This window comes from Leptidea sinapis, chromosome 43 (assembly GCF_905404315.1).
Source record: "Leptidea sinapis chromosome 43, ilLepSina1.1, whole genome shotgun sequence".
Classification (NCBI taxonomy): Eukaryota; Metazoa; Arthropoda; class Insecta; order Lepidoptera; family Pieridae; genus Leptidea; species Leptidea sinapis.
In genome coordinates, this window is record NC_066307.1 from 4,066,176 (window position 1) to 4,081,899 (window position 15,724).

The 15,724-nt window shown below is 33.6% G+C and overlaps 2 protein-coding genes across 2 annotated transcripts; both read left to right on the plus strand.

Moving 5' to 3' along the window:
* Positions 1–3,926: 3,926 nt before the first annotated feature.
* LOC126977142 (serine protease inhibitor dipetalogastin-like) lies at positions 3,927–12,647 on the plus strand. Its single transcript, XM_050825843.1, has 4 exons — positions 3,927–3,946; positions 9,381–9,592; positions 10,193–10,264; positions 11,015–12,647. The coding sequence occupies exons 1-4, from the start codon at positions 3,927–3,929 to the stop codon at positions 12,586–12,588; spliced, it is 1,878 nt and encodes a 625-aa protein (XP_050681800.1). The 3' UTR covers positions 12,589–12,647.
* Positions 12,648–12,788: 141 nt separating this feature from the next.
* Positions 12,789–14,340, plus strand: LOC126977091 (serine protease inhibitor dipetalogastin). The gene is made up of 2 exons (XM_050825786.1): positions 12,789–13,053; positions 13,177–14,340. Exons 1-2 carry the CDS (start codon positions 13,050–13,052, stop codon positions 14,106–14,108), a joined length of 936 nt encoding a protein of 311 aa, XP_050681743.1. The 5' UTR covers positions 12,789–13,049; the 3' UTR covers positions 14,109–14,340.
* The last annotated feature ends 1,384 nt before the right edge of the window (positions 14,341–15,724 follow it).

Below are 15,724 nucleotides of genomic sequence, written 5' to 3' on the forward strand. Positions count from 1 at the left end.
TATCTTATATTATTTATGAATGTCTTTTTGTTGACAGTTTATTACAATAACGTAATGGGAGAAGAAGAAAATAATCCATTGATTCTTCTGCAGTTAGCAAGGTATATACTGAAAGGGACAGTGTTACTGAAAAAACTCCTACGTAAACAAATAGCACTCACTGTCTACATCCGCTACCTACCCTAAAACTTGTTTTAGTAGTTTGCTAGTTCAGCTACCTATATACACACTTATTTTTTAAAAATTATTACATTTCGTATTACATTCACTGCAACAACGACTTTTTTACATCATTTCCTAAAATATTCTACCTCGATTATCCCGCAACAGACAGCATTAATATTTCGTCATATCTGTACCTACGTTAATCTATGATCGGCTTGGCGGCGATCGGCGTTGTCATGGCGACATATTTATTTTGTTAGATTTATCTATTATTTATAATGAAATCAAATAAAATGTTATAATTCAAGATTTCTTAACTGTGGTATGTAATTCTATGATGTTTTTTTACTTTCGTAATTAGTGCATCTTCCCATAACACAAGACGGCATTTTAATGTTGTACCTATATCAAATTGTAAGCAATTCTGTCAACAACAAACGCGTATGTACCGTTTTCGTATTGAGAGAGCGACTACGACTAAAGGAACCAACTGACTCCATTTAGGCGATTGATTTTCGGCGCGCTAGTGAAATATCTAACTCTTTTAATACAATAATATCATTGTAAATAAATAGGTAAGTAAGTATTCATTTGCTTGAACCAAATCATAGTACAATGAGAATTTGACTCCTTGAAAGTCAAATAATATGTGTATTGAACTCAAAAGGAATATTAAAAATGAATAACGTCTGTTTGCACAACTGAGAATACGATGATAAGATTATAAATAACTTACACGTAGGTTGTTATTTTTAAAATGTACTTCTGATAATATCTTACAATATATGTATTACAGTGCAATGATATTTAAAAGTACTTATAGATAGGTTACGTAGACAACATTCGGTGTTTGAAAATGATACACTAATGCACACATGAATAATTTAACATTGCAATAGCACACTACATTACAATTACACGTCAAAGAAGGATAGTAAATGCAATTATCGCAAGCGAAAAAGAGATAACTCTAATTTGCTAATTGCTTCGTATTTGTATAGAGAAAATACAGTTAATTCATCAGATATGATTTTTTACCGTACACCGTGATTTATGCCTAAATTACGATTCATTCATGAGTTCATGTAGTAAAACTAAAAGCTATAAAGTAGTAAAACTGCATTGAAATTAGGTAGATAATGTGTCATTGATTTTATAAAAAAATAATTTAATATTGATTACAATATATAGCCACATTGATGATATCAATTATTTATACATAAAATAATGAAAAACATACAGACACCAAAACAAAACCAAAAGGTATCTACAGTAAGGGTCCTATTTTTAAAATTTTACTAACGACGGCTCCCAAAGAGATTTAAGATTACAATTATTATTTTTTGTATCTTTTATTATTTATGAATGTCTTTTTGTTGAGGGTTTATTACATTAAGATAATGGGAGTAAAATGATCCATTGGCTATACTGAAAGGGACAGTGTAACTGAAAAACTCCTACGTAAACAAATAGCACTCACTGTCTACATCCGCTACCTACCCTATAACTTGTTTTAGTAGTTTGATAGTTCAGCTACCTATATACGCACTTGTTTATTAAAAATTATTACAGTTACTGCAACAATTACTTTTTTACATACTGTCCTAAAATATTCTACCTCGATCATACCGCAACAGACAGCATCAATATTTTGTCATTTCTGTACGTTAATCTATGATTGGCTTGGCGGCGATCGGCGTTGTCAAATATTATAATTCATGATTTCTTAACTGTGGTATATAATTCTATGATTTTTTTGCTTTCGTATCATCAGTGCATCTTCCCATAACACAAGACGGCATTTTAATGTTGTACGTATATGAAATTGTAAGCAATTCTGTCAACAACAAACGCGTGTGTACCGTTTTTTGTACCGAGAGAGCGACTACGACCAAAGGAACCAATTGACTCAATTTAGGAGATTGATTTTCAGCGCGCTAGTGACATATCTACTTCTTTTAATACTAGAATATCATTGTTACAGTGGAGTCATTTTAATGGGTAACATTTGACGTCTGTCAGTTTTATCTTCATTGTGAGGTGACCTGCTCAACATCGATTAAAGTACATGAATCGATATGGACTTGAAACATAATTATGTGAATTTTAAAAATCATCAGGCGAATCCCTGTCCCATTATTATTTTTTCTTTTTTAAATTTAAGGAGCAAAATAAGACAAGTACATAATTTAACAAAAAAATGCATTTATTCAGATGAACTATCATAACTGTTATTAGTATCGTCATCTTCATCACTGCTGTCAGCACTCAGAGATATTATTAATTCATTTCATTCATCATCAATAATATTGTCTATTCTCACATCTCATTCAAAAGCTTGTAAAATTATTTTCTTTGTTTTCTCTACGACTTTTAGAGGCGAACGCGAGGAGGCAGTCTGGAATAAAACCTTGAGAAGCTGATCCCGCGTGACATATAATAAGTCGGGCTCCTTTTCCCGATAAAACTTTTGAGGTGGGGGCCTCTGTATCATCGGTCCATGTCTGCAAAACCTCATGAAAATCAAAATGCAAAATCGCATTCAACCATGTTTCGTCAATAAACACTACATTATCCTAATCTGTAATTTTATTTACTTGACGTAACAATGTTACTCTCTTCAAAATAATATCGTATCGTTCTAGCTAGCTCTAGTTTTCTATTTAATTATTTTTTGTATTTTTATATTTAGTTTAAAGAATTATAACTATATATAACTATGTATTGTTATAATCACAACTTGGTTATAAATTTATGGTGATTTCTTCACAAGTAACCAATGCGATTTTACTTATTCTACGTATTCGATTCTACTTTTCAGCTTTCGATTTTTAGAGTAACATCGCTAGTGTTTAAAAAGAAAAAAAGCTATGTTATGTAACATTGTAACGACGTTCAGTTATTTAGATCAGACATTGTTTATTTATGTTTAGAATGGTTTATTAGTGAAAGCAAATCGTAAAATTACTCGTATCGGTCATTAAAACAATAAATATGTAATCATTATTGAAAAAAAAATTAAGTAATTGTGCAGTTCTAAGAAAACAAAAAAATATATTATTTAATGCACGTCGTTACAAAGTTACGTTGTTGAATTTTGATGAACTGTCAAATGTTACTTAATTAAATGAAAATATTTCTTATTACTGTTGAATTTATTATTACTAAAATTTACAGTTTTTTGCGCACATATTTAACTTGAAGCATTAAAAAAAAGCAATTAAAGTAAAAGCAAATATTATTTTATAAAATTATTCAAGAATAAAATGAAATTACGAAATAATCAGGAAATCTCCGTTCGCGTAACGCTAGCGTTCGTTCGTAACGCTCTCGTCAAGCCAAGTCTAACGTGCCCATATAAGGTTAACTTCAAAATGTGAAATTAGAACATTTATTTTTGTAATAATAATTTTCACAGTGACCTATTCTATGGGCACCGTCATTAACCACCGACCATAAATTATATCTTAATTCACACGAAACCATACTACATATTTCTTTATAACGCAATGTAATTTAAAATGGCCCCATACTTTGTTCCAGTAGAAAATAATTATAAAATCATGTTTAATTTATACCTATATCAATTGAGAACCGCCCCGATTTTGTATGGGTGTAATTTAAAAAAAAAACGAGATGTAGAATGTAAATATTCACTTTGTTATTTTTTAAAGTGATAACCCTCACTTCTGGGATTAAAAACACAAATTTATGAACGATGTGGGACTCGAACCCTCGCGTTCCGTGCGAACACTCTTACAATGAGCCAACAAAAAGTGAGGTAAGGTATACTCGTAATATGTGAATATTTTTGTTTATGCAGCTGAGTCTTCTTCGTTGTTTTGCTTGCAAGTGACGCGCGACTTAACAATGTCTGGTTTCTTAATCTGTGGTTAACCTATGATATTTATAACAATATTCATTACAATTATATATTAAAAATACTATTATTATCCACATTATATCCCAATAGTATTATTATAGTTATTTTGATACTATTAACACGGAATAATATTTCATTTTCGAGAGAGAGAATTTAAATTTTCCACAGAGGTGCATTTTCTGCCGTGGAGCAATAATGTGAGAGCATTGTTGTGTTACCGTTTCAAGAAAGCCGTAGCTGGTGTCATTACCGAGTCTGGGTTAGTCCCAGACTTAACTTAGACTTTCTCCAGTGGGCGGCTCCTTTGCACAGGATGCCGGCTAATTGGTAGCACAACGGTGCCTATTTCTGCCGTAAAGCAGTAATGTGTAAAAATTTCTGTGTTTTAGTCTGAAGGGCGCCGTAGCTAATGAAATAACTGGGCAAATATCACTTACCATCTTATGTCACAAGGTGACCTATGTTTTTTTTCGATATCTTCGTGCGTAAAGGGTTTCAACAGACAGCCACGTTCTTATTGCTCGATGCGTTGTATCTGTATGAATTTCAAAAAAAGAACATTTTCGTTTTACGCGCTTTTTACACTACCAGAACGTCGCGCGCCGTAAAAAAAGTAGGTTATTCGAATTTCCGCCATTTTTCTTCCATGTTTTTATTGTTTTGTTTACAAAAAATGAGCGATTCAAGTTTTGACAAGACACCGCCAGGAATTTTAAACGCTGCAAAAGAACATAATATTCAAGTGAATTTTAATAATATTGCACTATACAAAATGTAAATTACTAGTAAAATAAATAATTCTTTCAATAATACTTAGTTTATTTGTTTATAATTAGTAATGGATGATATTAGTTTACTACTAGGACTGGCTGTTTTAATGTTATCAGTAAGCTAACTGTTTCAGAATCTTTTAGAGGATTTAAATCCTGGGTGTAGATAAAGACTTGTATGCAACTGTTGGTAATTAGGTATTAAAACACGAATGTGGGTTGATAATAGTATCACATGAGTGTTAATAGTATCATGTGATACTATTATCACCCACCTTCGTCTTTTAATACCCCTTATTACGCAACAGTTGCATAAATAAATATTACTTTAGACGCTCTAGACCTGGGTTCGATACACCTACCAGTGTATGGAATCTTTTGGGTTTTGTAAAGTTAATGGAAATTTCTAGTAAGTTCAGGATCAAATCGAACAGAAAAAAAGTGGTGGAAAACGTGTAAGCAGGATAAAAATAGTTAAAAGAATTTTCTAGAACAATTTAAATTTAGAGATGGTTTTCGTGGCCTACGGCAGTTCTAATTCTGACTCGAGATTGTAAAGAAGAAGAAGAAGAAAAGAAGAAGTAGTGAAAAGTGGAAGTGTTCCAAGAAGAAGAAGATAGAAGAGACTTAGTGTTCGGTGCGGTGTGGCGCGTTGAGGGTACCGCCGCCCACAAGAGGAACAGCGGCAGACCGGCGAAGTGCAAGTTCAGAAAAAGTGAACGCAAATAAAGACTCGTTCCTAAAAGCGGAGTATTATTTCCAATCCCTGACCCACTGTCGTGTCAGTATTATGCGCTATGGTATATTGTTGCAGTGCATCCAATATTAATACCATCCATGTGCTGCAGAATGGGCTATCCACACTATTTATATGATAGGTTCTAAACTAAAGGAATCAGGAAAATTTAAAGAAATAAACATTTTGACTGTTGCATAGCCAACAGATATCATGTCATTCGTGCGTCGCAAATGAGAAAGATATGGTTACTGTAAGTCAACAGTGACAGATAGAGATATGACATTCTGGAGTTTTGTTAGTTGGAGGTTAAGCCTACGTAAGCCATATTATTTTTAGGGACTTATATGCAAAATATTATTTTTCCTGCTATAAACCTTTACAAATGAAAACAGATCTGCACCATAATCTGTTGCGTGGCTTAGGAATCAGCATATATTATGCAGGCAGAGAGCGGGAGGCGACTTTGTAAAGGAGAAGATGATTTATGGCATGAATTGAACGCTGTGTATCACGTTAAATGTAAAAATTATTGGACAGTAATCACCCCACAACTTTTAATTATAAAACCCACTAGGAAACTCCTTTGAACAACATGCCAACTTTGAAGTTGAGTCTGCGTGTGCAGAGTAGAAACAGTAGTGACCACCAATACTGCGTCTTCCGGCACGTGGTCGCCATTCGAGGACTTTACTGCCCAAACGGCCATATGTCTGTCGAACTATGTGCCCTGCCCACTGCCTCTTCAGTAACGCAATCATTTGGACTAAGTCGGTAACTTTGGTTCTCCTACGGATCTCCTCATTTCTGATTCGATCTCGCAGGGAAACTCCGAGTATAGCCCTCTGCATTGCCCGCTGAGCAACCATGAGCTTTTTCATAAGGCCCATAGTTAGCGACCACGTCTGCGTACCGTAAAATAAACACAAAAATGTCCAAAATGATGCCATTGCTTGTGGGGGTCCCTCCATCACTCATGATGGAATCATCAGATCTGAATTTCTTAATGACACCAATAAACAATTTTTAAATTTTATAAAACCATATTAAAAAGTAATAAAATTAAAATTAATTTAGAAAGAAGCAAAAATAATTAATTTAATAATAAAAAAAAGTTAGTCCGAAATATAAAACAAAAACAATTGCTTCGCATCAAAAATTAAAGATAATTTATTACATTATTTACGAGTGAAATCTACCGTTTATTTGTCTGATATACAATAATTAAACAACTTAAACCAACAAATGTGATTATAAATTCATAATTATTATTTAATTGTTTTAGTGTGTTCAGGTCTTCAGCGGTAGTGAACCGTTAACATGTGGGTTCTAAGTTGTAAGTAAGATATATATTACATGTATATAGCATAAAACTAGTCTTAAGTATCTACTGTAGTTTAGGTTTCTGTTATATTAAAGAAACTATTCTGCTGAAATATTTGAACTACTTGGAGGAAAATTTTTTCATTACTTTTTATACAGCAATTTGTTCAATATCGCTTTAACCTGCAGGAAGTTTAGTATTTATTGAAACAAAAAAAATAACATTATTTTATTATTCATTTTTTTTAATAAAACATAAACAATAATTTAGTAAAATCTAGAATTTACCTTGCCAAACACGGTGCAAGAAGCCTAACTCAAAAGTAACTCTTATCAAAATATTATTAGTTTACAAAGATCTACGATATTAGATTTAGCACATGTTGGCCGATAATTTTAGATCTCGTTCGACGATCGAACCAAAACATATTACGGAATCCAATGTCATTCAGAATAAAATAAAGTACTCTTGGCCTAATGATCAAAGTCTATCCCTGCCTTGTCATAGAATGGTTGCAGTCTAAAAAGTAAAATTCTGAGTTCTCAAATCTTGCTAGCCCATTGTTATTATTATTAGTATTGCTACAGGTTCATTGATATAAGAAATACGAAGTGTGTGTTGACACAGTTCATAAGGTCCATCTACTTCTTTACGCTATAATTCTTAAAATAATTATAATGGCAGTAGTACTAATTGTTCGGTATTAATAATAATTAGAATATCTATAACCAATAGCAGGTATTTGAAAACTACGTCTTAATTTTTTCAAACAGTTTCAAAGATTTTATTTGCATAAACATGTTTTAATGATGTTTTATTTTTAGAATAACTGTTATATTAGACAATAATATTATGTTGATCACAATTAATTAGAATTATTATAAGAAAAAAAAATATAAAAATAAAATAAAATTATTGAATATTAGTTTGTATCTTGGTTGAAATAACTGCTTACCAATTGTCGAATTTTGATTTTAATGTAAATGTATTAACATTCTACTTACACTTTAATAAATAGGAATTTTATTCCAATATACAATAATCATAGAAATCAAATTTAAAATTAAGTATTACACTACGGCAATCGCAACTTTCAACAAACAAGGATGAGCTAAACAACTATAATAATATCAGCAATTAAATACGTTCATGTAGATTCATCGAAAAAGAACAATTAGGTACCGTTTGTGATATCCGTCGGCCATTACATGTAAATAAATCGTGCAGATCGTGTTGGACTAGCTGATTACTGATTTCTATTACTGAAACTTTATAAAAATGAATGGAAATTTATTGTTCCATATTTATTGGTACATTTTTTTCTACATTGGGGTATAAATTTTACGCTGAGTGGTTTAAGGTACCTACTACTATCCTGGTACCTCCCCAGGAATGTTATGTGAACTCAAAATAAACTCGTACTCGCTTTAATGTTTGATTTTTACCGTGCAAATCACGCTTGGTGTTCCGACAAACTCTTTGATCTGAGTCCTGTTCCAGAAACCAAGCACCGCTCCCACATGCCATAAATCCAAATATCATCTTCACAATCAGGATGTGAGGAGTTCATCCGCAGTTTCCATGGGCTTTTCTTGTCTACCTAATATGCAATTCTTTGCTCAGTATTTAAAAGTTGATATCACATGGTACCTCCAAAAAACGTGTACAACTTACTAAAGGGCTGGCAACTCTCCTGTGGTCATAAAAAGGCATAAAAGACTAAATGCCTTTTATGCCTTTTAATGACCACTTTTTTTTCTCAAAACAAATTCCTTTAGAATTATTTTTGATGTCACTTCTAACACTACCACTACTTCGGCAACATTGTCCATCTCGTTACCGGCTGGTCAAGACGACCAGCGGGTATATAATTCACCTATTACATAAATTTGAGCTGAATGTGAGCAATTTAAGCTGAATGTGAGCACCTATGATCGAGAGTACCTGTGTTGATATTAACAATATTTTAAGGCTTATTGTGATAAACTACTTAATTCATTATTATCCTGCAGAGCTTACGTTAATAAACTATAGCATATTTCGTTTCTTATTTAGTGTTATTGTAATTTCAGGCATTTTCGTGTTATCCATTGTTGGTAGCCACGAGTCTACAAGTGTACCGCAATCCTGTACATGTCCGAAAAGCTATCAGCCGTTGTGTGGATCAAACAATGTCACATATAACAACGAATGTCTGCTGACTTGTGAAAATGAAGAAAATACGACCAACATAACAATAGCATATAATGGAATATGCCAAGATAATTGTATTTGCCCAAAGATCTCTGCTCCAGTTTGCGGAAGTGACAGCACCACATATTCAAACACATGTCAACTAGAATGTCGAAACAAGGAATTGATAAAAAATAACCAAAAACCCATCTCAGTAATAAGTAATGGAACATGTCCTGAACCTTGTATATGTACAACTGATTACGTTCCAGTTTGTGGGAGTGATGGAAAGACATATTCAAATATATGTCAACTGGAATGTCGAAACAGAGAATTAATAAAAAATAACCAAGAACCTATCTTAGTGGTCAATAATGGAACGTGTTCAGAGAGTTGTATATGTTCATTCATTTATCAACCAGTTTGTGGGAGCGATGGAAAGACATATTCAAACACATGTCAACTAGAATGTCGAAACAAGGAATTGATAAAAAATAACCAAAATCCCATCTCAGTAATAAGTAATGGAACATGTCCTGAACCTTGTATATGTACAACTGATTACGTTCCAGTTTGTGGGAGTGATGGAAAGACATATTCAAATATATGTCAACTGGAATGTCGAAACAGAGAATTAATAAAAAATAACCAAGAACCTATCTCAGTGGTCAGTAATGGAACGTGTTCAGAGAGTTGTATATGTTCATTCATTTATCAACCAGTTTGTGGAAGTGATGGAAAGACATATTCAAACACATGTCAACTAGAATGTCGAAACAAGGAATTGATAAAAAATAACCAAAATCCCATCTCAGTAATAAGTAATGGAACATGTCCTGAACCTTGTATATGTACAACTGATTACGTTCCAGTTTGTGGGAGTGATGGAAAGACATATTCAAATATATGTCAACTGGAATGTCGAAACAGAGAATTAATAAAAAATAACCAAGAACCTATCTCAGTGGTCAGTAATGGAACGTGTTCAGAGAGTTGTATATGTTCATTCATTTATCAACCAGTTTGTGGGAGCGATGGAAAGACATATTCAAACACATGTCAACTAGAATGTCGAAACAAGGAATTGAAAGAAAATAACCAAAATCCCATCTCAGTAATAAGTAATGGAACATGTCCTGAACCTTGTATATATACAACTGATTACGTTCCAGTTTGTGGGAGTGATGGAAAGACATATTCAAATATATGTCAACTGGAATGTCGAAACAGAGAATTAATAAAAAATAACCAAGAACCTATCTCAGTGGTCAGTAATGGAACGTGTTCAGAGAGTTGTATATGTTCATTCATTTATCAACCAGTTTGTGGGAGTGATGGAAAGACATATTCAAACACATGTCAACTAGAATGTCGAAACAAGGAATTGATAAGAAATAACCAAAAACCCATCTCAGTTATAAGTAATGGAACATGTCCTGAACCTTGTATATGTACAACTGATTACGTTCCAGTTTGTGGGAGTGATGGAAAGACATATTCAAATATATGTCAACTGGAATGTCGAAACAGAGAATTAATAAAAAATAACCAAGAAGCTATCTCAGTGGTCAGTAATGGAACGTGTTCAGAGAGTTGTATATGTTCATTCATTTATCAACCAGTTTGTGGGAGCGATGGAAAGACATATTCAAACACATGTCAACTAGAATGTCGAAACAAGGAATTGATAAAAAATAACCAAAATCCCATCTCAGTAATAAGTAATGGAACATGTCCTGAACCTTGTATATGTACAACTGATTACGTTCCAGTTTGTGGGAGTGATGGAAAGACATATTCAAATATATGTCAACTGGAATGTCGAAACAGAGAATTAATAAAAAATAACCAAGAACCTATCTCAGTGGTCAGTAATGGAACGTGTTCAGAGAGTTGTATATGTTCATTCATTTATCAACCAGTTTGTGGGAGTGATGGAAAGACATATGGAAATAAATGTACTATGGAATGTCGAAACAAAGAATTATATAACAATAATCAACAACAAATCTCTGTAGTGAGTAATAGTACTTGCACTGATGCATGCGTGTGTACAAAAGACTATGCACCAGTATGTGGAAGTGATAATAAGACATACGCTAATGAATGCCAATTAATATGCCATAATAAAGAAAAAGAAAAGAATAACCAACAGCAAGTTACTAAAATACGCGATGGAAATTGTCTGGAAAATTGTATTTGTCCATTTATATACAAACCAATTTGTGGTAGTGATGGGAAAACATACGGAAATGATTGCGAGCTCGGTTGTGAGAACATAAAATCAAAACTACATCCTATAATAAAAATCAAAGATGGGGTATGTACCGAACAATGTGTATGTTTAGAAATCTATCAGCCTGTGTGTGGTAGTGATGGAAAAACTTATAGCAGCGTATGTAAACTGGACTGCAAAAATAAAGATTTGTTAGCGATGGGTCAATCACCAATCAATGTCGTTAGCAATAGCACCTGTGATAAAATGCCTTGTTCATGTCCCACAATTTACCAACCTATTTGCGGAAGTGACAACAAAACCTATAGAAATGGCTGTGATTTCTTATGCTACAATACTGAATTACAAAAACAAGGTAAATCTCTTATAACAAAAGTAAGTGATTCTGAATGTGTGGAAATTTGCATTTGCCCTGAAACAAATGCACCTGTGTGTGGCAGTGATGGAAACACATACAAAAACGAATGTCAACTTTTATGTAAAAATAAAGAGATTGAACCGGATCAAGAACCTATTTATATTGAATATAATGGACCATGCGATGATAGTTGTATTTGCCCTGCTGTAATACAGCCTGTGTGTGGTAGTGATGGACAAACATACGCAAACGAATGTGAATTGAATTGTGAAAGTATAATTCTTGCGCGTGTCGGCCTATCACCTCTTACCATATTTGATAACCAACCATGTAAAAAGTCGTGCAATTGCTACGATTCAATAATTCCTGTTTGTGGAACCGATGGAAAATCTTATAAGAATATTTGTATGTTACGCTGTTCCAATATAAACAGTCAATCTTCAGATGGACCAACAATAAGACTGCATTACAGCGGAGGCTGTCGAGGATGTCAGTGTAACAGAAAAAATAACTTGGTATGTGGGAGCGATGGAAATACTTATAGTAATATATGCTGGCTGAATTGTGAAAGTTTTAGACTGCAAACATTTGGAAGACATCCTATAGCTGTTGTTCATAAAGGTCGCTGTGGTGTATGCTCCTGTACTGAAGATTATGATCCTGTTTGTGCCAGTGACCGAAACACGTACCAGAATAGATGTTTCGTTGGATGTGAAAATAAAATTAGAAAGAGCCAAAAGAGATGCCTTCTAAGTATTGTACATCAAGGACGTTGTTTAAATTTAGGTCATTATAATTGCAACGAATGTCCATTACTTTACCGGCCTGTATGTGGTAACAACAACAAAACGTATTGGAATTCATGCTGGTTATTCTGCAGTCAAAATAACATATTAACTGGAAACATTTTATCTATGAGAACTCAAAAAATCGGTCCATGTTAAGTAAATTTTGTAATTTTTATTTATTATAGAGTGTATAATAAAATAAAATATACAGGCAATACATTTGTATTATTTGGTTAGGAATCGCTGGCAAATGTGATAATCAAGCAATTCCAAAGCCAATAATGCCACCAGTAAGCACATACTATATGTAAGGCAAATTATATTTAAATTAACTGCATGAATGGCTTTAACACATTTAATTTAAAAGCAGACGATGGAATTAAAAACATGTTCCGAAAAATAATGTAAAGAACACTCTTATCAACGTAATTATAGGTTAACTGCGTTCGATAGTCAAATTTTCAGTGCTTTATCACACTGAATATTAATCAATTTCAATCGATTTTGTACAGAACATAATACTTTTTTTAATTTTAAAGAAGTACATTCAGCTTGTTTATTTCTACTAAGTTGTTGCGTGACAACTATACTAATAAAATATTTATAACAATCATAAAATGAGTAAGTATTGTTAGTATATAGCAAAGATATTATTGTAATTATATATTGATTATTTATTTAGTTCTTCAACTTTTACTTTTTAAATCGTTTTCCTCATTAATTAACACTATTTCAATATTTCAGGCATCGTGATTGGTTTACATATATTTTCTTTCCTTGCGACTTTAAATACTTTGACTGCTCAAACTCTTGTTTCACCAATTATTATTTTTCCATGTGATTATGAACAATATAACCCCGTTTGTGGTTCTGATGATATAACCTATATGAATGATTGCATCCTGCAATACACTAGTAATGTATATCAAAATTTGAAAATAATCAAATCCCATGATGGAGAATGTTCTAGTTGTATCTGTCAACCAGTAAATCTACCAGTGTGTACACTAGAAGGTCTCACCTATGCAAATGAATGTGAATTAGGTTGCGATAATATCAAACGTATTCAAGACAATAAACCAATCCTATACCTCGCATATAGATCTTCTTGCTTAGGTTCATCTGCTGGTTGTACTGATATAGCAGCTCCAGTTTGCGGTTCAGATGATGTTCTATACAGAAACAAATGTGTCCTCGATACCGCCAGCGCTTATTATAGAAAGAAAGGCCTACCAGAGATCAAATTAAAAAATAATGGTGCCTGTTTAGATGGCTGTCTATGTCCAACTGATAAACAACCAACTTGTGGAAGCGATGGATACTTGTATGATAATCCATGCTTTTTAGCTTGTAAAAATAAAAAGTACAGTTATTCAGCAAATTCAATCATAAAAATCGTTGATTCAAGTGTCTGCGAAAGTTGTATTTGTAACACCATCCATAGCCCAGTGTGTGGTAGCGATGGAAAAATATATGACAACCCATGTAAACTAAATTGTGAAGCAAATCGAAGGGGAGATACTACTTTAGTAGTTGTAAGTTTTAATAAATGTTCAGAATGTTATTGTACAGACGAAGAAAGTCCAGTTTGCGGTACGGATCTGAAAACATATCAGAATGACTGTTTATTGAGATGTGAGAGCGAGGCAAATGGAGGAAAAGTTAGCGTTTATTAAGGGTGAGTGTCAACCTCCTAGTTGTATATGTGCCTGTTCGTCTGAGTATCAACCAATGTGCGGCTCGGACGGTGGAACCTACGGAAACCTCTGCTTGCTTAACTGTCGCTCTCAATGTAACAAAAATTCAGGGTTAGCTGCAATCTTTCTGCGTAAGAGAGGCACATGCGATTTATAATCCATCAAACCCGTTGTTTAACTTTTATTCTATATTATAGTAATTAATCCTGAATAGATCGTTTTGATATTTTTTATCATTTATCTCCTAAGTTTAGAGAAATATTAAAAGATGTTTAGTTTTTCCCAGTTCTATCTATAACTCTTACCCATTTGAAATGGAAATGTTAGAGTATAAGAAATATTTCACATGCTTGGTATTTTTTTCCAGTTTTATTTATTTCTATGTAATTACCTATACTTAGTTTAAATTTTTATGTAATTTTGCGTTCTTTAAAAAAATGTTCCCAGGAGAGAGTTATGTTTAATACATAATTGACATAATGTGGTGGAACGTCAGTATGGGGAGGCATTTGTAATGCGGCACCTACGGAGCTCTGCGACATAGAGAATGGGCCAGTAGCACTAATCTCCGCTACACGCGTAATGTGTGAATGAGATTTAAAAAGAAATTAAAGGACTTTCTGATGGTCTTGTTCCATCTACCCCAATTTTCGGATCGGTCTACCTTCGAGACAGTGTGTGTGACTGACAAAATCACCCGTGAAGAAGAATTTAATATACGGATCCATAAAGCGGTGTAGCCTTAGACAAAATCCTACTGTCCAGGCTTCTCAGTAGAATCACAAAAATCCGAATATAAAAAGCCATCATAAGACCATGAATACTAATGTATGGTTGTGAAGCCTGGACACTTACGCTAAAGCGGGACCAAACTACTTGTAACAGAGCGAACTGTATACATACATGATGTATGGCATATTGCTTACTCTGAACATTGGCTTGACCTATGTTAGCTGGATATAACACTCGTGGATTCTGTTAATACAACGGTGAGACCAGTCTTATTCCAACTCCTCTGCTCGTCGTGATCAGTTCAGAATAAATTATCCTAAGTTCTTATTGTATTCTAATTCAATTATTATGAGTTTTATCAATTAAAGTGTTTTTATTTAATAAAGTTTTTTTTTAAATGCTAATCTCTGTGTCCCGTATAACATTGGTGGCACGTCTTGTGTAATGTGAGTGCATTAAGTGAATATTGAAAGTTACCCATCGCTGTATCCAGAAAATCAGACAGTACCTATCACTGTTTCTAGTTAAATCCACTGTCTACACTGTCTGTAATATTCTCTTCGAAACTTTAAATACACTGCATCACTGAGATTCTTCGTGCATGTGCATATTATACAAGCCATACCCAAATTAAAATGCCTACGAGAGATCCTGGGCCCCAAACAGTCTGAAATTGGGGAATGGAGAGTCCGCAAGAATGCCGAGATGGAAGACCTCGTGCCTGAGCCCAATTTTGGAGAAGTTAAGGCCCTTCGTCTCTACTGGCTCTGCCACGTAGAACGCATGGGAGAGGATCGTGGAGTAAGAAAGACCAACTCGGGACAAGTAGAGGACCGATACCCAGTAGGTCGCCCTAAGTACAG